At 36.2% G+C, this 25,429-nt stretch overlaps 1 protein-coding gene across 4 annotated transcripts; it reads right to left on the reverse strand.

Moving 5' to 3' along the window:
* Positions 1 to 368: 368 nt before the first annotated feature.
* Positions 369 to 16,212, reverse strand: crtc1a (CREB regulated transcription coactivator 1a). Of its 4 annotated transcripts, XM_042718227.1 has the most exons (14): positions 16,009 to 16,206; positions 14,440 to 14,556; positions 14,212 to 14,349; positions 14,019 to 14,080; positions 13,632 to 13,726; positions 13,412 to 13,497; positions 13,290 to 13,333; positions 12,871 to 13,082; positions 10,755 to 10,903; positions 10,462 to 10,638; positions 8,817 to 8,921; positions 7,300 to 7,386; positions 5,803 to 5,983; positions 369 to 5,627 (listed from the first exon to the last, which is right to left on the reverse strand). In XM_042718227.1, exons 1-14 carry the CDS (start codon positions 16,132 to 16,134, stop codon positions 5,476 to 5,478), a joined length of 1,731 nt encoding a protein of 576 aa, XP_042574161.1. In that variant the 5' UTR covers positions 16,135 to 16,206; the 3' UTR covers positions 369 to 5,475. The 4 variants fall into 4 exon arrangements, with proteins under 4 accessions (XP_042574161.1, XP_042574160.1, XP_042574163.1 ...); XM_042718226.1 differs by having other exon boundaries at positions 14,212 to 14,556; positions 16,009 to 16,210; XM_042718229.1 differs by lacking the exon at positions 8,817 to 8,921 and having other exon boundaries at positions 16,009 to 16,205.
* Between the last annotated feature and the right edge of the window lie 9,217 nt (positions 16,213 to 25,429).

Genomic DNA, 25,429 nt, shown 5'->3' on the forward strand with positions numbered 1-25,429 from the left:
GATCAACATATTTAAGAATAACAGTTTTCTAGTAGCCTTCTAATATCTTGGAAACATTAGTATTGCTTTGTCAATTCTAAAATAAAAAATATGCAAATACCATTTATTTTATGTATACAGAACTTTCCCTAATAATAGGTTACAAACAGACGTTTATTTTTGTATCCTACGCCTATTGAAAATAATATATATCACTTACAGTTAGCAAATTTGTTTTTCTCTTTATGATTCTATTTTCTATAACACAATTCTTATCAATATTACTACACTATGTATGGAGTCTATATTTATAAAATAGTTATAAGCACAGACCTAACTTCTCTGTTTGAGTGTCTCTGAGCTCAGAGGAAAAAATCATACAAAAAAAATGCTTTTTAACATTTTTATTCAATTCCATAAACAAATATTAATGCAAAGGTACAAAGACTTAAGCTTCCACACAGAAAAATACAGTAAGGACAATGGAATTTAAGCTTGATAACATTGTTTTAAATAAGTAGCACACTTACAAAGCCCACAATGTTTTATATTATTTTTTAATTATTATTTTGTTTTCTATTTTTCATAGAAAACATATAGTAATAGGAACATATTTTCCTTTTGTTTTAAAGGGTCAGATAAACCAAACCACAAAGCTGCAAAGCTATGTTCCTGAAAGCTAGGTTTGCATATTTGGTGAGTAGAGTTACGTCTTGTTGCAAAAAATTGGATTAACGTCTGAACTTTGCAGTTAAATGTATGTGCAACATCTGAATTATCATACACTGAAAAAATAGAAATTAGCTGCCTTTGTATAGATATGAACCACCGAGACAGTTCACATTCATTAAATGCACATACTGTAGAGTATTTTAACGTTTTGACATGTATGCATTTCAGTTCCACTGGGTTGCATTATCAAGTTGTCTCTTTAGCACTATAACAATTTTTTTTTTGTACATAAAGGAAAAAAATTATACAAAACCACTTAATCAAAAATGATATTTCCAGTTGCAAAAGTTTTAGTAATGCACTAGCAGAGAGATATACTCGGAGCTTGATAACTGCAAAAAAGCAGGACATCACATCAAGACTTGCGGGTATTTTAATATTCAGTACCATGCAGTAAAAGTTCACCCAATATAAAGCAGGGTTTCAGTGTTAAAGGCTGAAGACATATAGAGTCTCATGTAAATGGTTGGCCCTGGGAGAGATTATACATCAAGTTACATAACTGCTTCATTTTTAAATACGCTTGTCCTAAAACACCAAAGAAAATTCTTACCGTCGATCAACATAGACACTAAGTAGTCTCTGTGGCAATTCACAAGAGCATCTTTATATTGAAGCCGTAACAGTAACAGACCAAGCATAACTTCAATTTTAAAAAATACAAACAACAAACTTTGGCTTTTTTCAATGGCTTGTCAATTATAGAGAAAGAATGAATGTATAGTATACAAGCTTTCTGCACTATTATTTTTCTGGCCCTATGAACTGGGCATTTTGGCAAATGAATGATGTGCAAATTAATAAAAATAAAAATAACTATGATTAGGCCTCATCTTAAAAAAAAAAACTTTTTTGAATAGGTTAAAGATGGTTAAAATCTAATGGCACACTCAAAAATAAGCATTTGCACAATTAAAAACCTATTCTTGTTTGGGACAAAAATAAACTATTTTAAATTTAAAGTGTTTTCACTGGTGCGAATTACAGAATACTCAGCATATGTAATATTTCCATTCATATCAAGCTATTAAACAGGATATTTTCAGATTTCAGATCAAAATAAGTTACTTAAAAAAAAAAAAAAAAAAAAAAACAAGACATCGCTTTTCAATTGTATCCCACAAAATAAAGATCTCTTATTTTTCTGCATTATTAGGACACTTGTGAAAACATTTTTGAATGCAAAGAAAACTGGCCAAGTCAGATATTTGGAAATCTAGGAACTGGTTGGATAAAGCAACCACGGCAAAAAAAAAAATATCACATAACTACAACACACTGTAGCAAACAGACTTTGAGCATGTGAAGACTTTTACAGTACTTAAACATTAAAATCCCAATGCACATACACAAAACACAAAATAAAAGATATCATCCAGAAACTAATAGTTGTACTGCAAACACTACAAAACAAAGACATAAAAGTATATTAATTCACAAAGCTTCAACAAGGTTCAGTGTATAGAGGCTGAAAAGCAAAACTAAATGTACTAAAAACATATGATTTGGCTAGAAGTGTGAGCACACTTGATAATGAACACAGATCTGTGTGTTTAAACCATGAGTTTGAGGAAAGTGTGAAACCCCTGAACGGAGGGACAGTATAGCGTCCACTTCAAGCATTTTAAAATGTAAAAACATATAGTTCCATATTGTTCATTTAATGTTTTATATATATATATATATATATATATATATATATATATATATATATATATATATATATATATATATATATTTTATATAGGTGTAGTTTTTTTTTTTTTTACATACTCCTGATATTTTATGATCTACTCTTACTTTTTAAAATATAGAAATGTAGTGTAGCATTTATATACATGTAGACTGTGCATACATTAGATACTGAATAAGTTATGGGTAACAATGATTGTGTCTTGTCTGCATGCTCTCCTGTTGGAGAATGTTCTGGATTGGTTCAGTTGATGGTAATGAAACACTATGATCCAGAGATGAAGCTTTATAAAAGGTAAAATAGTCTACTATGGTGAACTGAGATGCAGAAAGTAACCTGCCTTCTTAAATGCATTTTGTTAATATCGGGGAACTTGATACTTTTTCCTAATACTACATAAAAAAGTTTTTGTTTTTTTTTGCGCTGACCAAGTATAAAATCATAAATAGACAACAGATACTTTTTTCCTCTTCAAAAATACTTGTCTTAGATTAGAAGGCAAAGTCGGCCAAACAGAGGGGGAAATAGACCCAGTGCACTTAACAGTCACTTAGAGGGGTGAAAAAAAAATGGATTAGGTATTGATTAAAGTGCCAAGTAATTGTAGGAAATGATTTCATGTAGTAAGTTCACAAATGCAGAACACATATATAGAGATGTAAAATAAAATATCACAGAGATAAAAGTGCACAGCTTATCAATCACCAATACTTGTGATGGTCAGACATGCAAAATAAAAATACAAAACGCTCACAGTTCAATAGCCATGAGTTTCTGTACAAAGTAGCCTCTTGTAAATGAAATGGAGGTGCCACAACAAAGCAGAGGGCAACTATTAAACACGTGGAACGGTACATAAACACCACAGTAACAAAAATAATGCTAGTTTCAGTAATATGTTTGGTCCTACATAAAAATGATGAAATACATTCTGGTTTCAGCAACGCTGTTCTTTTCAATGAGGCAGTCAAGTAAAAGAATATAACAGTAACTGATTACCTGACACATCCTTCTCGTCAATTATTTTACATTTTGAACACATGAAGCATGATCCTCATGAAAACAGTTTGTCAGAGACAAAGCACATGTAGGTCATGCTTTTTTATACAGGAAATTTACACGGTGCAATCAGATCCCTTACAAGAAGAATCCCTTATGGAGAATCCAAACGGTTTTCATGCATTAACTGCTTCTGTTTTTATTTTCCTTTTTGCTGACAACAGACAAAGCAATCCATGTAACAAGTAAAATTCAGCTGCACAGACTCAGAACCCACAGATGCTGTAAAAGCCATATGTCTGTTTGAGCCTTTTCTTTAGTATTTTTGTGATCTAGTATGTTTGATTATGCTTTGCATAGATATTTATCCAAATCTGATTATCCCCTTGTACGTAGAGAAATTTTACATAACAAAATTTCTTAAAAAAAAAAAAAAAAAAAATATATATATATATATATATATATATATATTCAGCATTTCAATAATTTAAACATTAAGATCGTATTAATGTTGTCAAATTGCACACAAAATTCTCACACTTACAAAAGTGGTAAGATTATAAAAGTCTGAGAAATATGACAAAAAGATGAAAGTGACAGGATTTAAAAAGAGTAGTAAACCTCCCCGTTTGGGCATATGATATCACAAAGACACCAGTAGAGGAATGAGAACTGTGTGCCAGGACAACCTTGTGAGTTACAGTACCAGAAAACACCTTCAGCTACGCTGAACAAAACGGACGAAAACTGCATCTTCAGTGTAAGGCAGAATCTGGTTATCACAGTGAATAGTTCTGATACATATATGCAAACGATCATCATGATCACATACTGTCTTCATGTTTCTTTCAAAGTAAAGTTTGTAGCATCATTTTGACTGTACCAGTTACCATGGCTGAGATTTTAGGCCATACTGTAACACTACATACTGTACATTTAATATACAAGTCTGTTGACTTAAAACACCATATTACTGGCATGAAAAGGTTTCCTAATGCATAAATTGCATGGCAGTTGTTCACTAGCTACTGCCTTTTACATCGTTTGTGTGCATATACTGCACATTTTAAAGGGACAGTTCACCCCAAAATGAAAAGTTATGTCATCATTTACTCACTCTCTTTTCATTCCAAAACCTGTAAGAGTTTCTTTTTTGTGTGTGTGACAAAAAAAAAATGTGTTATCCAAAACAATGAAAGTCAATGGGGTCCAAATGGTTTGCTTGGGACTCCACTGACTTTCAATGCATGGACAAAAATATTTTCTTCCACAAATAAGTCATACAGGCTTGAAACAACAAGAGGGTGAGCAAATGGTGACAGAACTTATCCCATTAAACGTGTCTTTTGATATTAAGATTTCCAGTTGTACACTTTTCAGCCAGATGAACGTGATCATCTTGAGCCACATTAGCACTGTACCACTATCTGAGAACGACGTGACAGAACTAGACATCTATAAAACATTACAATCATATGTTCAGACTGCACTGAAGTACATTAGTGTTGTTGACATGTTGCAGGTGTAGGAAATCTGCCTTTAAAATGGGGAGGATTAACACTCCTTTTTAACCATTAATGTTCTTACAAGCAAGAAATATTTGTAAAGGAAAATAAATTAAAAACGGATCATAAACAATGTTTTTGGTGGCATATGCATGTATAAAAGTGCATAACTAAATTTTTATATTTAAAGAAAAAGGAAAGTAACAGGCATGTATGGCAGGCATCAGAAGGAGGAAATGAAATGGAAGAACGCATGTTTGAATGTTAAGAGGGAACTTATGTAGTGTCACATTCTCTCTATAGAGCTAAAGGAACCACAATTGCTGAGGTGCGAGTGTATTATCCTAAGAAACGATGGGCTGCTTGCTCAAAAGGTTGATTCGTTAGAAGTGGCAGTACTGCTTTCCCATTTTCCCCCTAGCATGCTGTGGCAGCATTCTCAGCAATCTCTTCCCAGAGGATGGGCTTTGAGAAACAGGGCCAAAGTGTCCCCCAGACATGCTGCTTCTCTCCCATTTAAACACCCATCTCAAAGAAGGACAAATGAACATGGTATACCTAAAGATTTCACAGCCTGTCCATCCGGAAAGCATCTTCTGTTGCAGAGTCGGCCAGAACCATGTCTGGATCGTTGAGCATGTGAAGGCCGTCCAGCGTCAGCGGATCGATTTTCAGCTCATCCAGAGGGAACTGGGAATCTGCGTCAAAGCTCACGTCACCTGTCAGAGAGTTGGACAACTCTTTGTATAGGCTCAGGGGAGACTATCCTGCAACTAAAAGATGGGTAATATAATATGCTAAATTTTAGAGGGAGCTCTTTGATGCCTGGCTTCACGGCAGCATTGCCAGCATACGTGCAATATTATGCAATATGTAACCGGGCAGATGCAATACCTGTGAGAATGATGTTGGGGATGTTCCCATGGCTGCTGTAGCCTAGCTGCTGTGCGTCCTGCAGGCTGCCGTGGCTCCCGGTGAGGTTTAGCATCGCAGCTTGAGAGTAGTTTAGAGTGGATCCCTCAGTGTACAGACTGTTTGAGCTGATGGGATTCTCAATCATGTTAAACTGCTCCAGCTAAAGAATCAAAACAAATTCGATGACTATAAAGTAAAGGATGAGGGAGAAAATCAATGGAAGAATTTTTTTTTTGGATACAATCACACATGTAGTAGAATTTATTTATATTTTATTTAAAGAAATTAATAATTTTATTTAATAAGGTTGCGCTGAATAACTCAAGTGACAGTAAAGACATTTATGAAGTTAAATTAGATTTCTATTTCAAATAAATGCTGTTCTTTAGAACATTCTATTCATTAAAGAATCCTCAAAAAATTATTACAGTTTCCACAAAAATATTAAGCATCACGACTTTGACAATTATAATAATAAATGTTTCTTGAGCAGCAAATGAGCAGATTATAATGATTTCTGAAGGATCATATGACACTAAAGACTGGAGTAATCGCCAGTTTTGCCATCACAGGAAATAATCACAATTTACAAGATATTCAAATAGAACAGTTTAAATTGTAATACTATTTCACAATCGTACTGTTTTTTTTGACGTATTTTTTTTATAAAATAAGTGCAGCCTTTCTGAGCATAAAAAAACACTTTCAAAAACATTCAAAAAAATCTTACCCACCCCAGTCTTTTGAATGGTAGTGTATATACACACACCTTACTACGTATACCTTTAATATACATTTATCTTACAAGAACCTGTTTGGCTTATTGGCCTAAGTTTAAATATTAAAATAAGCTCTCTGGGATCAAAACTGACTTTGAAGTCGGGTTTTGCAATATGGAAATCCATTACCTTTTCTATTTGTCAGCAGCAACGGTTCTTTTGAATATATTTAATAAAATTAAAATAGTGTTGACATTTAAAAAACTAATGGCAGGTAAAGTATGTCTTTGTTGCATTACACAGAAGAGCAGACAGAAACATGAAGGGGGAAAGTGGGGGATTTGGGACTGGAACATGACGCAGGGCGGATTCAAATCTATGTCCCTGTGCGGCTCTTTTGTGTTGTAAGCATGTGCTTTTCCCACTGTGACACTATTGAAGAATAGTCGACAGAAAACACTTCGCCTGTCATCTCAAAGCTTTCAGCTGCCCTCTTGTGGTTTGTACATGTAAGAAGTAAGGAATGAACTGTTTACAGACATTCACTCTTTCTATATATATATATATATATATATATATATATATGTGTATGAATATATGTATGAATATATGATGTCTTTCATACTTTTCTGGACCTTGACAGTGCAATTTACTTGGCAGTCAATGGGATAGTCACAAGCCTCCCGGTTTTCATCCAAAATATCATAAATTGTGTTCCGAAGACGAACAAAGCTTTTACGGGTTTGGAACGACTCACCTGCTGAGACAAAGCACTGGTCTGCCGAGGGGAGAGCTGCTGGTCGTAAAAGGCATCACCAAAGACACTTCCGAGAATGGATGAGTGCTAAAACAAGAACACATTACAAATAACCATCCACAAAGAGGCACAAGATAAATCACCACAAATAACTCACCAAGGCCCTAAAACAATGCATTTAGCCCAGAAGAGCATCTAAATCCACAAAAAATTCTGTGTAACAATTCATGATGCAAGATGACAACACTAATTCTGCATCACCATGTTTGACATGAAGACATTTTGGCTCATTTCAAACAAAAATATGTTGCAAGTGTACTCTACAGAAATGTAACACCTTGTTAAAGCAACAGATAAACAAAAACCTATGCCTAAATATCTAAAATAATAATAATAATAATAATAATAATAATTCACAAAATGGCTTTTAGAGACCAAGAGGAAGGAGTTGCACACCATTATTCCCACTTTAAAACTTTTCATCTGGATTCTAACAGAATCCTTACAAAGCAAAAAGCTGTGATGAAAGAAAATGACAGAAAATGACACACAGACTGTGGCATCCATTGCAGCAGTCAGTGAACTCTGCCGAAAGACAGGGGTGTCTGAACCTGTTCCTGGAGGACCACTGTCCTGCAAAATTTAGCTCCAAACCCAATGAAACACATCTGAATCAACTAATCAATGTCTTCAGACTCATTAGAAACTTCCAGCCAAGTGTGTTGGAGCTAAACTCTGCTGGAGATTGACCTTCCATGAGCAGGATTGGATTCCACAATCCTGGCTAAAGGCAAAGTGACTGAAAAAATAAGACTATAATTCTCTCTGATAATATCAACTAGGATATCTAACCTTTTTCAGGTCCATTATTGGAGAACGACAGAGCAGAGATCCTCTGATACATACTGAATAAAACTTAATGTCGCATTTTAGTATGCCATGTAATTTCATGCATATAGTACAATATTAATTTACTAAATTTATGTTGTTTAGATTGCAGAGATTTTAGATTTTTTTTTTTCCCCAGAGTGTAGCCCTCATTATTTTTGTGAAAGTTAGTTGGCCTTGGTACCTGAACTGGCTGGTAGATCGTAGTGAATATTTGTTTATTTGTTTTTCTACACAGAAGTTTAATTTGGTAATTTTTTAATTATTTCATGGATCAAAGCATTTACAATACAATAATTAACCATTTTCAAGACAATAATTTTCGTCATACTGACACAACCAGCAATTTTGCTCAAAATGCACAATATGCACATGATCCAGTGAAAGGACGTATAACAGCAATGGCACTTTGAGTATGGCGTACATTAAAATTGGCTTATATCGCTAGTCAGCATGATACACAGAACGAGTAAGTGGTGCTCAGACACACAGCAAAGCAGCCGGGATCAGAGAGACTGGGAGACACGACTGGACTTGGACACACAAAGCGGCTAAAGGGACAGCCTCCAGATCGGCTCCAAACAAAACAAACTACAGGAGGAAGCAGCGGCTGCTGGATTCGCCCTTACTTGAGGCGAGCCCCCTGGAGAGAAGCCTTGATTGGAGACCGGAGAGGTTGGAGACTGATTGGCCGAAGACCCCACCCTACAGCGGTACTGCTGGAGGGAAGCAGCCTATATGGGACAACACCAAGTTAGACCAGCAGAGCCCCTGTAGGGGACCTCTGACTCAGGGTATGTGGCCTGTGGCTCTCAACAATTTACAATGTCTCTTGTCATGTAAACTCTGCAGCTAGGACATTTTTACTAGGACCTTGTTATTGTAAGACCACTAATAAATAGAAATACATATATTTTTTCCCGTCTTTACTTGGTAGTATGATATTCAGATTTCTTCATTCTGTCAAGATTGAGGGAGTGTTAAAAACAGAACAAGCTGAGAACTGAGAAAGAAAGAACTCTGCTTGTTAAATGTCTGGACGTGTTTGAAATGTGTTTTTTTAAGATTTTAAAATGTTTGATCTAAATGCCTGTCCATATATGCTTGAAATACATTTTACAGATAATATAAAGTTCATCTACATACACTACCATTCAAAAGTTTGGAATCAGTAAGAATGTTCAATGTTTCTGAAAGAAGTATATTATACTCACCAAGGCAGCATTTATTTGATCAAAAATACAATAAAAATAGTAATATCGTGAAATAATATTACAATTTATATTTTTTGTTAAATATATTATATTATATATATTAAATAATATTACAAATAGCTGTTTTCTATTTAAATGCATTTAAAAAAAAAACATTTATTCCTGTAATGGCAGAGTTCAACAGCCATTACTTCAGTCTTCAGGGTCACATGATCCTTCAGAAATCATTGTAATAGGCTGATTTACTGCTCAAGAACCAATTCTTACCATTACCAATTTTGTAAACAGTTGTGCTACTTAATATTTTTTTGGAAAACCATGATAGATTTTGTTTTCAGAATTTTAATAAAGTTCAAAGGAATTGAAATCTTTTTGAACGTTATAAATGTCTTAAGTCACTTTTGATCAATTTAATGCATTTTTGCTGAATAAATTAATTTCTTATTACTGACTCCAAGCTTCTGAATGGCAGTGTTATTTTTCTTTTTAAATGGCTGAAGATGGACCAGAAAATATTAAAGTCAAATCTCACAACTGTGACTTTATATCACATATTTCTTTACCCATCATTAAAAATAAAGCAGGTCATTGCGAGAACAAACAAAAACATTTTGAGATTGCCACTTCATTTTAAACTTTATCTTACAATTACCCGTTTCATTTTTAATAATGTTGTGATAACATTAAATAAAGTTGTGAGAAATGTCGTCACAATTATTTTTTTTTTTATTAATTTACTCTGAGAAGGAAATGGAACAGTGGAGGAAAGTCAGCGAAGAAAGTACATGGGAAACATACGAACTCCAATCATTTAAACAATAGTGAGAAAAACGGAAGGTGCAGAGAGAAAGGGGGCTGACTTAAACAAAAGCTAAAATTTTGAACTATTTTGATTTAGCTTCTTTTCCCCACTTCATACTCATTATTGCTATTTTCTGCATTTGTGTATAATGAGTCTGGTACAGTATTTGTCATTTTAAATTAAATTAAACCATTTAGTGCCCTGTATGATCTGACTGACAGACCGTACATGGAGGTAAGTGTTGAGATGTGATCTTACCGTGTTAATATCAATGCCCACAGAGGTTTGTGTCTGGCTGCCAGAGACAGATGGCAGCTGGGTGTTCTGCTGGAGCTGGGGAAGCCCACCGACCCCCTGTGTCTGTGTGGACGGCTGACTGAAGAACGCATACTGAGCCAACTGCTGCTCCAGCGTCATGGCGTCTATCGCCACCGCCTATTCAACACAGATCCAGATTGAGACGCTCTATCAGCATCTGAGTGATTAGATTAGCATCTAATGTTCCTTCTGTAACACCAGCTCAATACTTGAAGTAATGAGCGCAGTGTTACCTGTGCCAGAGAGAGAGGAGGAGAGAGGGTGGGCGACAGCTGCTGAAGACTCGGGTGCTGCTGGGAGTCTGTATTGAGGATCAGAGGAACTACATTCTCATGGCGGCGCTGAATGCTCACTGTCGCTGTGGGCTGGGCTGATGTCACACCTGATGAGAGTAATGACAGACCTCCATCCTTTAGACATACATGATCATGTTGACATTCACACTCATTTATAATTTAAGAGAAAGGACATTATGTTATTAAATGATTTTGTTGGCAGCTCTACAACACAAGCCCGACCTAAACAGCATGTCTCTGTGTGCTTCGGTCCATATTGTGCATGTCAAATAAAATCACTCATAAAAATGTACAACCTACTAACAACAGAATTCAGTACAGAGTTAGTTACCATCCAGCTAGTAGTTACTAAGCCTCTAGTGTGGATTGTACTTTCCAATTTATGTAAGAACTTCTTCCAAGATGTTGAATAAATAGCTACTAATGATTTTCAATGAGTGTGAAAATCCATTTAGATAAGATGATATCAAATTTGATGAAATGTTAGAGGCTAGCAGACAAGAGTTATTAGATTGTTTTAACCGGAGAGAGAATAAAGTGGCATCTAATACATATATAATACAATATTTTGGCTTATCTTGCCCACAAATGTCCAAAGTTAGCCTTCATAATCAGAGTGTTATGACATTTACAGCACAGGACATCTTTACACACAAATACATATCTTAAAACAGTGGTTCTCAAACAGAGGGACAAGGCCTCAGCAAATTTCAAAGGGGGCCTTAAGATAACTTTAAATAAATTTTAATTTAAGCATTAAATTAAGATAAAGCAACAAGATATTTGAGATAAATCAAGATTAATTCACTTTCATTGCATAAATGAAAAAAAACATATAAAAACTTTCCTCCGATTCACAAACGCTTTGTAAGGTCCGATAGGCTAAACATGAAGTTTAACTAACAACATGTAAATATTCAATTGGTAAATAACTTGTGCATGCTGCTCATTCACAATTAGTGTGTAAAATTAAACCATTTCTGGTCTACTTTCTCAGGTTTGGCTCCAGTATATTGCATAAATGCAAAAAAAAGACTAATAGGCCATATGGCTAACAATAAATATTCAATAACGTGTGTCAACCAAATAGTTTTTAGCAAGCTCAAAAAATGTCAGGCGCTCTTCTATAAACGACCAGCTGGTGGCGCTTGAGAATGCTTTTGTGGCACAGCGTTCTTCCAGCACAGAAGCATGATTTGGAATATCCATGGCGACAACGTATTACTATAGTATCTCATTTTACTATATAGTAAAAAAAATTGTATAGTATCTCTATTTTGCATGAAATCCGTATTATCTGGTGTGCGTCTCCAAGCAAGTGGTGTTTAGTTAGTGAACGAATCTGTGGCTTTGAACAATTTGAAGAGTTAATGATTAATAACATTCATAACTACAGCATTTTGTTTTGTTACTGACTGAATGAATGAATGTACAATTTGAAGGATTGTTAGGGTAGTTAATTGAGGAAATTTACTGGATGTATTTGTTTTTTTATTTTTAAATTTTCAATTTTATTTTTGATTTTTTATTGCTTTTTTTTAATATTAATAATACACTTAATGGAATGTTAAGAATATGCCATAAAACATGACACAAATAAGGATAGAAAATATTTGCCTCTATAAAGGTAAAAAATGCACCTGTAAATCAATTTAAGGGGGCAAATATTATTGTCCTTTGATGGAAAAGGCGTGACTGCAGTCTAAGTGGAAGAATGTTAAATGCCCCAGGGGGTATGCCGCTGTAAAAAGCATGAGAACCACCGATGTACAGCACTTTGGTCATTGAATGTTGTTTTAAATGTGTAACAGAAATAAACATGAGCTTGAAAGTTTCGGAAGTTTAGAAAGTTGTGTTCAGAAAGTCCCTGAAAAACATTCAGCTTTTACAATTTCTGGAATTCTGAATCATATAAATTATAATTATTTCAGTTAGTTTTCAAAACTTGTCATCACAGCTGATGTACCAGTGGAAACCTATTAACCTACACAGGGGACCTGGAGTCAAAAGGACTGAGACCCACTGCCCTAATGCATATGCTTGTGAGAATCACCTTGGCTGACAGACGTGAGGCCCATGTGAGTGTTGGCCAGGTTGCCAGTGCTGTTGGAGGCACTGACAGAGGAAGAGGAGTCATCAGGGTCCAGGGGTGTGGGGAGAGGAGGGGGGATCTGGATGTTGGTCAGGTCTGGCAGAGAGCCGCCCGTGTTGTGTGCCGCTGGGATTAGAGATGCAATCATTTCCTGATCTGGAGATGGAAATATGCTGGGGAAATGAGATGAGGGACGTTAGAAGGAACTGGGATAAACAGATATGTCAACAGAAAGAGGCCATTGTACAGATTATGATGTGATAAAAACAAGGCTGTTTGCTCAAATGACCTTGACTCTTCAAGTGCTGCATGGTCCTTCCATTCACCTACCCTGTACTTTACACTATCAGTAAAAAAAAATCCAATGAAACCACACTTACTTGATTCCAGGTATTTTGTTTGCCTTGGGCCTTGGTGAAGTAGTCTATGAAAAAACGATAAATACTTCATTGATAAAAGATTCCACGAAATTCATATGAAAGAAATCTATTTCTAAATGTACCTTTTTGTGATCCCATATCTGCTTTTGACCTTCTTTGTCCATGTCACTTTCAGGTTCCCCTGTTCCTGGCATAGTGAGAAGAAGAACTAGTACATAGAGAGAAATGAAATCATACACTGAGACAATTGGACAGTTCACTGCAACATTTAACCTTATTGATGACAACATTTAATAGATCATAAAGCAATAAAACTGTAAATAAAATAAACATTTTATTTACCTTGTTTTGGCTGCAAATCTTGAGACCCTCCTGCAAATGCATCTTGTGGGTTTGGGTTCAAAGTGCTCTGATGCAGGGCAGAGTCTGAGTTGGTCCTACAAAACAAGCACAACTAAATTAAAGAAGGCAAAGGACTCCCCTGACTAAAATTAAAGTTTATAGTGTACCACAAAAGGACAGTAGAGTGGTAAAAGGATATAATGAAATTTTAGATAGTCACTTACATTAAATAGGCAAACTACAACTTAGCTAGACATCTCAGAAAACATAATGTAAACGTTAGCTATGAAGCATAATTACTGACATGCCATTTTTACAGCTACTACTCCTGCACATATGCACAGTCTTCAGCACATCCAAGCAGACTGTGTGAGTATAAACTCTCACCTCCTCCAGCTGGTATCAGGTGGGGGTGACAGATACACAGAGGCATATGGACAGCTATCAATGTGAGAATCAACATTAAGGACTTCATAATGTTAGAATAAGTGAATCGCAGACATATGAGACAAATATGCCTTTGTAGGCCACACAGACCAAAACATCTGTCTGCATTCATGAGTAGACTCATCAAGGATATTTGACGGCCATGTTTGTCCACAGAGAGAGGTCTGCGGTTTGGCGACGTGATGCGATTCCTGTCCCGGTAGACCCTGTCCACCAGCCCATGGTGACGAGTTGTTCTGCTTGTGTCCAATCCCGAATTCTGAAAAGGAGTCTGATGAAAACCAACAAACTTGAAGATGTCAGTACACAACTTGCATTCCGCATATGCATTCTTAATTTCACCTGTCAAAGTGCTCCTCACCTGAAAGGGAAGGTCAATGGTGGTGTTTCCAATCTGATTGACATTTGGCAAAGAGCCGCCATAGTACTGTCCTCGGTTCTGACCGAGCTGTAAATATTGAGTCTTCTGTAATTGTAACTGCAAGAAAGAAAACAACCAAAAACTGTGAGACAATATAGAAGTAAAATTACCCAAAGGGGCTTCTGATTATAAATCACTATTGTGTCATTAAGTAGGGACACAAGAAGGGAAATCTTGCAATGATAACTACATTAGCATCCACACCAAAGCATGATAATATTCTATTTACTATAAGTGTGCGTGCAATTATTCTAGCTTACGCTTTAAATGACTTGTCATGTGGATTCTTATTAGCTGTCTATCTTATTCTTGTTCAATCTTGGATTATATTTTTTTATCATATTTAAAAACGCAAATATATTTCGCATTATCAGTATAGCAGTTTTTTGTACTATTTTCATAGAATAAGAACTAGTATTATTAAAACTTATAGTCCTTGGTATGAACAGGAAGGAATAGGTGTACAATACATTTTAGCTACTTTTTATTACAGCTCTCTTTCCAGTTACATCTGATGTCAAAAACATACAAAGGTAAGTGGCTATATAATCAGTAACAATTTAAGAAAATAACCAAAAATCAAAGCAGTTGGAATTTGGATGTAACAACCTGATGCCTTATATATTATAGATGCATTAAAAAAACCATACTAGGCAGACATATGTTATCATGAATATCCCATAGATTTTATATAATGGTAGAAATGGAAGAATTCAAACACTGAAAAAAAGTGACAAATTATCATGGAAAGTTACAACTAAGAAATGCAATTCACTGAAAAAAGCATGTATTAATTTAGCAAACACACTTGTCCAATGGGACTTTAAAATGAGGAATACATCATAATGATTGATACCAAGTTCCAACATTGTAAAAGAACAATGAAACAGAAAACAAAAGAAAATTGTGAGCTGAGCTCTGAAATAAGTAGTATTTAGCCTGGATCTTGATTGGGATGTCAGTAGAGCACTGCCTGTATAAATCACAACCCTGTCATCATAGTTTGCTGGAGTGCTTATTTTGGGCAAAATGCACTGAGCAATAATGCTGAACTGAGCAAATACATTGTTGTGTATGGCTTAATTATTCACTGAGTGCTTGTAACATTCAGATTTAAGCCTAGGGGAACGAATGGTGCGTGAAATGTATATTTAGATGCTAAAATGCACTGGATACGGCTTTGATTGCAGTCAGCTATAATGGCGAGAGACTGTAATGTGGCTGTCAAACACACATGCTCAATCCATTCACACTCCTCCACTGCAGCTGTGAGCACGGCAACTTTTGTAAGGCCTCGTCGTGACCGTCTGTTTGTTATCAAATATCTCAATGGCGTCCATTGGAAGGCGATTTATAAATCAACGCTAAAGATAAAGGCGCACTGGAGAGGGGCGTTTGTTATTGTTTACGTCCAGACAGGCGGCTTCAGTGCGTGTCCTATCAACACAAATCCTGTCCCGCAGCTCTGCTGATCAACGCTGTCAGAAGAGAGAAAACAGTCACACTTACACGCGCCGCGCGAGTAATGCTCAGGTCTTTCATCACCTCCTCGAACGCAGCTGTCTCTTCCGCTTGCTTCTGGTTGTGTAACGCGATCTTTTCGCTGAATTTTCGCGGATTATTCGAGGTCGCCATGTTTCGCTCCTCTTGGGCTCCGCCGCTTTAATGAGACGCTGCGGCGTGAGCGCGTCCGTGCGCGTGGGCGTAGTGAACACGCACATCTGGGGCGCGCGCGAGGATTATGAGATCGAATGAAGATTAGAAATTAGAAGGAATTAGCGATTCTGATTCTTTCGATTCAACAATATGGAAAATTGAGGAAGAAATATCAGGGAAAGTGCCGTTATTGCACTGTCTGTTGTCAAACAGGCCTAGTGGGCCTAGCTATTTACAGAACCGATATAACAAATCAATCAAAATGTTGCAAAAGCGTGACTTTTATACAATACAGTAGGCATTGTCTTCACTGTCGAAAATATAAAGCAACACATAAAAATGTGGTAACATCAGTTTTTTAAAAGTCGAGTTTTATTAACATAACACAGTTACTGCTAATTTATTATTATTATTATTATTATTATTATTATTATTTATCAGATTTCAATTAATTTGTTCATAGATTAAAAGTGTTTTGTTTCGCTAATATAGCCGTCTTATATGATCATATAAATTCATAGTTCGTTTGGGAATCTCACTGGTGTTCATTCGGCAAAAAGAGCCGGTTCGTGTGAGTCGTTTGTTTCGGGAATCAGAGCAGACAGGCTTTGTAGTCTATAACTAAAATTCATTATTCATTAACGGTTTTTTTTTTTTTCTATTTTTTCAGTTGTTAACAAGCATCTGTCAGTAGCCTACTGAAGCCACATTTTCAGAACTCTTCACACATTCTTTATGCGGGCCAAACAATATTTTTTCATTGCTTTCACACAAAATGCATTCAATGACCACATTTCTAAAAACTGATAAAAGAACATTCAAATCATAACGATGGCAAACGGTCCATTTCTGCAAAAATTATATTGAAATATAAAATCTTAGCAGAATATTTACTATGAAATTGATAAATATTAATAAAATAATAAACTGCAATTTCATCTCAAAGCCAAACCAGATGACCTATTTTTAGTCTTTTTTTCTCTCTGTGATCTTTTAATAAACAAATGAGATGGATGGCTTTAGAATGATTTTTTTTTTTTTGGAAACATGGATCAAGGAAGACACATTAGTAGAGAAAAAAGAGTGGCAGAGAGGGTGGACTAGAACCCAGTACATTCATCCATCCATCTATTCCCAGTGCTTGTCCTATAGGGTCATGGGGAGGCTGGAGCCTTTCTTGGGTCATAGGCAGGAAAACACCCTGGAAGGGTGGCCAGTCCATCCCAGGGATGACAAACACACAAACATTCATATTCACACTCACTCACAGTCTGTAGTTCACCTGTCCTGTACATCTTTGGATTGTGAGAGAAACCCTGAGGAAACCAACGTCAACTCGGAGAGAACAAACACAAAGAAAGGCCTTCTGGTGCAGCTGCGACACCAATATATTTTTTAATTATTGTTTTAGGAATGTTGGAGTGGGGGGGTTCAGCTTTTTATTATTATAATTATTATTTTTTACGGGATACATTTTGTTTTTGTTGATGGGTTTTTGTTTCTTGTAATTATTGCTTTAGTAATCTCGCTTTTTTTTTCCTTATAGTTTTTTGTTTGTATGTAGAGATATGGGGGAAATATATGTTTTTTTCTTTTTTTTTTTTTTTTTTCGTTTAGTTAAGTAAAGTGGATGTTATTTTTTTAATATGTGTATTTTTGTGAAAAATCTTTTAGACTTCGAAGATAAAAGTTGATGCAATGCTTCCTGTTGTTAGTGTTTTCTAGATCAGTGTTATGAATGGCAATGTATGTTTTCTGAATGAGAATTGTTGCAAGTGTTATGGTGGAACGAGCTTATTTTGAGACATATATGAAGTGTTTTGTTGGTCTCAGTGAGTTTTGGACAAGATTCATGTTGTTAATGCAACAGTATGACGAGCTTCAGTACTGAACAATGCTTGTTAGCAACTGAGAAAAACTGTAAAAGAATTAACTCGTAAGAACGATAAGTTCGTCAATCAGATACATTGTTCGCGCTGTAGCAATGTTAAATTTGCACTGTAGATACAATTGTGTTAATAATGAAAGGTCATTACAAAATCCGTCGCTTCCCATATTTATTTTTAATTGAACAAAATCACTCGCTTCCCATATTTATTTTTAATTATATTCTACAGTTCTTTACATGTTCTAACAGAACCCTTTTATGCTAAAATGTTTGTGTGTGTTAGGAGAAAAAAAAAACACTTTTTTATCAATTTTTCTTTTTAACCTTGTAAATGGCTTACATACTATTTCTGGCCTTCATAAACATAAAGGGATAGTTCACCCAAAAGTGAAAATCCTGTCATCATTTACTTACCCTCAAGTTATTCCAAACCTCTATGAGTTTCGTTTTTATGTTGAACTCAAAATAATATATTTTGAAAAATACGGGTAACCAAACAGTTGATGGTCCCCACTGACTTCCAAAATATTGAAAAAAAAAAAAAACTATAGAAGTCAACGGGGACCACCATTTTTACCCCCCAAATATCTTATTTTGTGCTCAACAGAAGAAATAAACTTATGAAGGGTTGAAACAACCTGAGGTTGAGTAAATGATGACAGGATTTTCATTTTTGGGTGAACTAAAAGGAACAAAAGGTCCCTCACAGCAGGGCTCAACGCCACCCCATGGCTTTAGGAAAGCTGCAAATGGTGGGCAATATGCATGTAAAGTGGTAAATAGGAATATGTCAGTCATTTATATGTGCCAAACTTCCTGCTGCCAGCTGGTGGCGCTATGACAATAACTGCCTATTGGCATGTAGATGTCTTCAGTCCAGGACTTTCATCAAACATGTGAAGTCTGGTGCAGATCAAACATGCTATGTTTGAGTTAGAGTAAAACATGACATATCCTGTTGCCAACAGGTGGCGTTATGACTATAACTGAATCTTTTTTCTTTTCTTTTTTAATTAAGGTATCAAGTTCAATTACAAACCTTAACGGCACATTTCAACAACTAAACACATATTATTAGTGTTGATATAGCCAATTAGAAAGAAAGAAAGAAGAAAAAAACAAAAACAAACAACAATAACCACACCATAGAGATAAAGCAGCATAAAACAGGAAAAGAAAAAGAAGGATGAGGGTCTTATTCTAACAACAAAAACAAGTTCAAAGCATATATGAATTTCTGGGCGTTCCTGTCCATCATGTAATGAAGAGACTTCGCAAATATCTTTAGTTCATTCTTCCATCCGCTGAGGTGGGTTTGAACCTTTAAATATTTACATCTATGAATAAAGTATTTGCACAAAATAATTAAGTTGTTTATCAAAAAGACTAGGATCTGATCCTTCAACAATACTCCAACCTTAATTGAGACCACAGTCAAAGGCTGTATTGATATATGTTTGGAATGAAGCCAGTTTTGAAATTCCAGCCAAAAAGTCTGAAAAACATACGTTCTACAGTTTCAATATCTTTCTTACAGAACCCTCATGAATTGTTCTCCCAATCAAATCTTTCATGTAGGAAGTTATTAGATGGATAAATGTCATTTAGAATTTCAAATGCCACTTCTTTGGCCTTAGGAAGAATTGGATAAGCAAAATAATGCTTCCTTATTTTCTAGAAGAGGCACAGAAAATAATAATACACTCCTTTTACATCTAGTGCAAACAGATCACACCTTCCTTCTGTGGTTTAACCAATCCGTCAACCCCTCTATGCATCCGTGTGGTCCGCGGTTGTAAGCTTGTTTCCCTTCTAGACGGGCTTGCTCAATCTGCGGCCACAGTTGCTTTCTTGCCTCTCTGTCTTCTAACGGTAACATCTCAGCGAGGCGAGTGCCCTTCTCCCTGCACACCGGGGAATCCTTGCAGCGTCTTCATTTCTCCTCCTTGACATGTCTCCAAAACTAAAGAAAGAACAATAAAGAACTTAGTTCAAAGCTTTTGTGCGCTGTTTCTCAATAACGGAAATAGTCCTATGAATTCTTAAGAAACTTTCTTTGCATCTTCTTCACTAAATTCTTGAGAATATATTTCTGTTTGGATAATACATTTCTAATAAACTTATTTGTAAATTGTTTGCTCTTTAAATTTGTACCATCAATACAGAGTGATCTCATTTCTGGTATAGAGTACAATACAAACTGCTGAATCACTGTTTGCAGGGGTACTGGGATGACCTTCATTACTTTGCTGTATTCTCTAATTGAGCACTCTAGATTAAATTTATCACACAAATTAAATTAAATACTAAAATTATCCACCAAATGTGATATTGCCCATATTCCTTTTTCCATCCAAGTCCCTAGAAACAAAGCTTTGTTCCACAGAGGTGTATTATGTGGAGTAAAATTGTTTAAAATGTGAATTGCTTCTTCAAGCTTTCACTCTTCCATGCAGGGGGCAATCTTATTAAAGAGTTGTAGGACGTCCGATCGGATGTTCTCATCCTTTTTTTCTGTCAAGCCTTTTATTTTCAGACACCACCGCATCTTATATCTCTCTTGCTCCCTGATTCTTTTTATGTACTACCGGTATTATGTTGTTCCATGATATGGATTTTGCTATACCGTTATATATTGATGAATTCAAATTTTGCATTTATATAGTTTTGTTCAATTTGGTACGCTGTGCAAATTTCAACGCAAATGACGATAAAGAGTCGAGGCTGAACGTTTTTGTCGTCTGTGTGCAACGCCGTACTACACAGGTATTAGTAATCAAACTCATAGAGCATCGTAACAGACCAAATTAATAAAGCGCAAATCGCCTACTCCAGTGGTTCCCAAACTGAGAGATAGTGTACAGTCAGCAGATTTTTTTGCAAAATAAACCTCTGCAGGATGATAAAGACTACAATGTATAATTTTCACGCTTATCATGCGGCCACTTGCCTGATAAGTAAATAACTGAGTGCAAAATATTGACATATTTTAATTACCCCAACTTGACTTGCAGCAAAGAGTATAGAAGCTTCTATACTCTTTGCTTGCAGTACCGGCTTGAGCGCTCCATATCAGTTGTAGCAGTTGTGGTTGTATCAATAACAGACCACTAGAGAGCGCGATTGAAGAATCAGAGTTGTATTGCAGGGAGTCATGTAGAAATATAAATGAACGATGCATGGTTCTGCTCTAAACATCTACACCAGACGTGTTCTCTTGCTGTGGATACGACGCAAAACGACAAATTCATGACACTAAACCGATGCCCCGTTCTATTTCTGATGAACTCCAGCGCTCTGACACAAAGAACAACTACGAGAACCGTGAAAAAATAGTTTCCTCTAAAATATGAAGTAGCACAAATATTTACAACATTGATAATAATCAGAAATGGTTACTGAGCAGCAAATCAGCATATCAGAATGATTTCTGAAGGATCGTGTGACACTGAAGACTGGAGTAAAGATGCTGAGTAAATTCAGCTTTGATCACAGGAATATTGTTAAAACATTCAAATAGATAATTTAAATTGACAATATTTCACAATATTACAGTGTTTACTGGATTTTAAATAAATAAATGTAGCCTTGTTGAGCATTTGAGAGACTTTCCAAAAACAAGAAAAAAAGAAGTGGGGTGGGGGCCTTGAAAATATTTTTCTCCACAAAATTGGGGCCCAGCAGAAAAAGTTTGTGGACCACTTGCCAACTCAAACACAGGATATTTAATTTTATTTAATTTAATTCATACAGGCCTACCTCATGTTGCATGTTTGCACTTTTTGAGAAAAAACAATGGCACAATAAAAAAAAAAGACTCAAAAGATTTCAGGTCTATGTCCAATCCCTTACTTTTTCTAGTTAATTAAGGTTAAAATATTTTGCCTGTAATTTTTTTTTTCTCATTTCACAATATAATATCAATATCGCCTGGACAGTATAAAATATTGTGATATGAATTTTAGCTCATATCGCCCACCCCTTAATGTTGCTAGCCTATTTAACACTTGCTGATGCTTTTTAATATGTTGCTAGGAGTCCGTGTTAAACATGTCACTTCCTGTTGCCAGCAGGTGGCGCTATTACTATAACTGAATAAAGGCATGAACATGTGTTCAGGAATGATCTCCTATCAAACATGTGAAGTTTGGGGCAGATCAGGCATTGCTTGCCTGAGTTACAGCAACTTCCTGTTTCATGGTGAAACATCGAACTTTGTAAGGCCGCCAGAAACACGCCCTTCGACAAAACTCAAGATTTTCGCAATTTAGCATCGCAAAGGCCTTATGATAACACTCAAATTTGAAGATTATCCCTTTAAAACTGTAGGAGGAGTTCGTTAAAGGGATAGTTCACCCAAAAATGAAAATTTGATGTTTATCTGCTTACCCCCAGAGCATCCAAGATGTAGGTGACTTTGTTTCCTCAGTAGAAAACAAACAGAGATTTTTAACTCAAACCGTTGCATTCTGTCAGTCGTATAATGTAAGTGGATGGGAATCACGGCTTTGAGAGTCATAAAAAATACATAAACAAAACCAAATTAAACCCTGCAGCTCGACACTGATGTGTAAAGAGATAAAACTATCAGTCTGTGCAAGAAACTGAACAGAAACTGAACAGAGTTTATATAGTTTTTTCCTCTGAGTGCGTTTGCGTCTTCAGCCTGCGCTTGAGGCACCTTCTTCTTCTTCTTGTTTTATGGCGGATCACAGACTTGTAAGTGCCTTACCACCACCTATCTCTCAAATGGACCATTGACACTCCTAATTAGATAGAGTGTCAATGGTCCATTTGAGAGTGCCTGAAAATGGCAAAAACTACACCGAAATCGAACAGGAAATTCAACAGTTTTCCTGTGGGGTTTCGGATTTTGTACCAAGAGACATTTTTGTAGGTAATGGTGGTAATGGTTTCTGCACATGAAACGTAGCTCGAGGTGCACTCCGTTTAAATTTTATAGGTGGCGCTATTGAGCCACAACTAATTCTGAAACCATATCAGATGTATATTTTTGCCACCTCTGACGCGTGTTCAAAGTTTCGTGAGTTTTTGAGCATGTTTAGGCGCTCAATAATATGATTCATTTTGGAGAAGAAGAAGATTAAGAAGATTAAGAAGAAGAAGAAAGAGAAGAAACGGAGCAATTCCAATAGGGTTCTCACACCTTCAGTGCTCGGGCCCTAAATAGACTCTGCAACCCTGATAGACACTTCAAGATTTACTGTAAGACCTGCAGGTAGAAGAGTTATAATCAAATATTAATAAATAGTATTAATGAAAATAAACTATCTTTATAATAATATCTTTTAATGTTTTCTATAGCAATTTCAAATCATGGTTCTTTATAAAAAGGGGTCTGTTTAGCACCAAAAAGGGTTCTGTTATAGCTGCAAGCCGAAGAATCCTAACCCCTCCAGACCTGAATTAAAAAAAAATAATAATAATTTATCCACTTGATATTTGCTCTTGTATAATTGTATTGGTTTAATCAAGAGATCATGTGATGTCCATTTCAATGAACGCAGGGTCTGAAGGGGCTAATCTGCTATCTTTTTAGAGTTTTTTGTTTTATGTTGCTTTTCAATGAGCCTCTCAGTCATATAATGTGTACTGTTGCACCTTGTTCGTACATCCTGTTGCAGACGCTTGAGTGGCATATTTAGCTCCACTTGAATGTCTTTCAAGCGTGAATAGGCAAGTGGTGAGTGCTTGAAGTGATCCACAATTTTTATGCCGATAGCCAGTGCATCACTTACACTCCACTGTGATAGCTGTCCCTTGTTCACAATAAGTTGGAGGGTATGAGCAAGACATCCCAAACTGGGAACTCCAAGACGATCCATTGCTTTTATTACGTTACTAGCATTGTCTCTAAAAATTACATGGACTTTACTCTTCTCAATTTTCCATGTATTCAACATCCCTTCCATTGCTAGAGCGATGGACTCTCCTGTGTGTGAACCACAAAACTGTTTAGCTTGCAGCACTGCTTTTTGCAAATTAAAGCTACTGTGCAGTAAGCTAGTAATGTCATATGTATATATAGGACACACGTCTGAGGTCCAGATGTCAGCTGTGAAGCTAATCATAGCAACATTTTCCAAACTTCTCGAAATGAATTCACTCACTTGCTTGTATTTATTGGGGATAGCTGTGTCAGAGATTAAATACTGGTTTGGCAACATGTAGCAGGCTCCAAATACTCCATTAAGCATTAAAACCCCATATATTCCGCAACAGAAATGGACTGGTCATCTAGCACAACGAATTCAATCACTTTCTCCGTTATCAGCTTTGCTTTGTTGCTGTCTGGGGGGAGTTTCTTGCAATTCAGAATTGTTTGCCGCAGTGTTTGCTGTTGCGGCACACTTTTCTTCTTGGCACTCGATGCCTGTATAAATTAATCATACTTCTTTCTATGATGCTTCTGCAAGTGTTTATTCTTCTTTCTATGTTTTTTGTGCTTGTGTTTTGTATATGTTTTTGGTTTTTAAATAGTGCAAAATGTCCGGGATTGGCTTTTGCTTTCTACAGTCGCCATTAGTGTGCATTTTTGTATTAGAGCCATGGGAGGACTGTGTCCAGTCCTACCCACTCCTGCAAACATTCTAATATTGCATATAATTTTCGCACATCAAGGGGCTGCTGTCAATATGCAGAGAAAATAATTTCTTTTGGATGAGCCCTCGCTGTTCACCTTCACTTTCAATTTTGCGATCACGTGTGCTCTGTGTTAAGGAAGATCAGATATTTGTCAATGAGCTCAGGATCTGTTGAGCACCAAATCCTCCAGCATGGTCTGTCAGCCATCTCTCCTCTCAATATAGGGGGCAGCTGTGGCCTAATGGTTAGAGATTTGGACTTGATGCCAGTTGTTAGCAGGTAGGTTGTAGGTTCTGGTATGTGTTGTGGGTGGGGTTGTGTGTGTTGACAGCGCTCTCTTCCACCCTCAATACCCATGGCTGAAGTGCCCTTGAGCAAGGCACTGAACTCCATGTTGCTCCCCGGGCGCTGGATATAGCTGCCCACTGCTCCGGGTGTGTGTTCACGGTGTGTTCACTTCTCACTGCTGTGTGTGTGCACTTGGATGGGTTAAAAGCAGAGCACCAATTTCGAGTATGGGTTACCATACTTGACAGATGTCACGACTTTCACTCTCAACCTGTGATCAGTGAAATCTGACTCCTGCACTTTGTGATGGAAATGGGCTACCTTTAAACTTTCGCCATGACTTGATATTCCCCCATGGGTTAAAGGTTTGAAATGTTGCATATATTAAATTTGACTGCAATGTTTGTATTAAAATATTTTGCATTCAACATATGATAAAACAGCACTAGATGTTTAGTTTTGTGAAGGGGGCCACTGGTAGGAAGCTTTTTA

The sequence above is a fragment of the Cyprinus carpio genome, chromosome B2, assembly GCF_018340385.1.
Source record: "Cyprinus carpio isolate SPL01 chromosome B2, ASM1834038v1, whole genome shotgun sequence".
NCBI lineage: Eukaryota > Metazoa > Chordata > Actinopteri > Cypriniformes > Cyprinidae > Cyprinus > Cyprinus carpio.

Excerpts from the sequence above, each read along its gene's own strand:
- crtc1a (XM_042718226.1), bottom strand. The coding sequence starts at position 16,134 with ATGGCGACCTCGAATAATCCGCGAAAATTCAGCGAAAAGATCGCGTTA. Across the intron at positions 10,904-12,870 it reads CCTCACGTCTGTCAGCCAAG|GTGTGACATCAGCCCAGCCC; the intron begins GTGATTCTCACA and ends TACTCTCATCAG. Across the intron at positions 5,984-7,299 it reads CCAGTGCTTTGTCTCAGCAG|CTGGAGCAGTTTAACATGAT; the intron begins GTGAGTCGTTCC and ends TTGATTCTTTAG.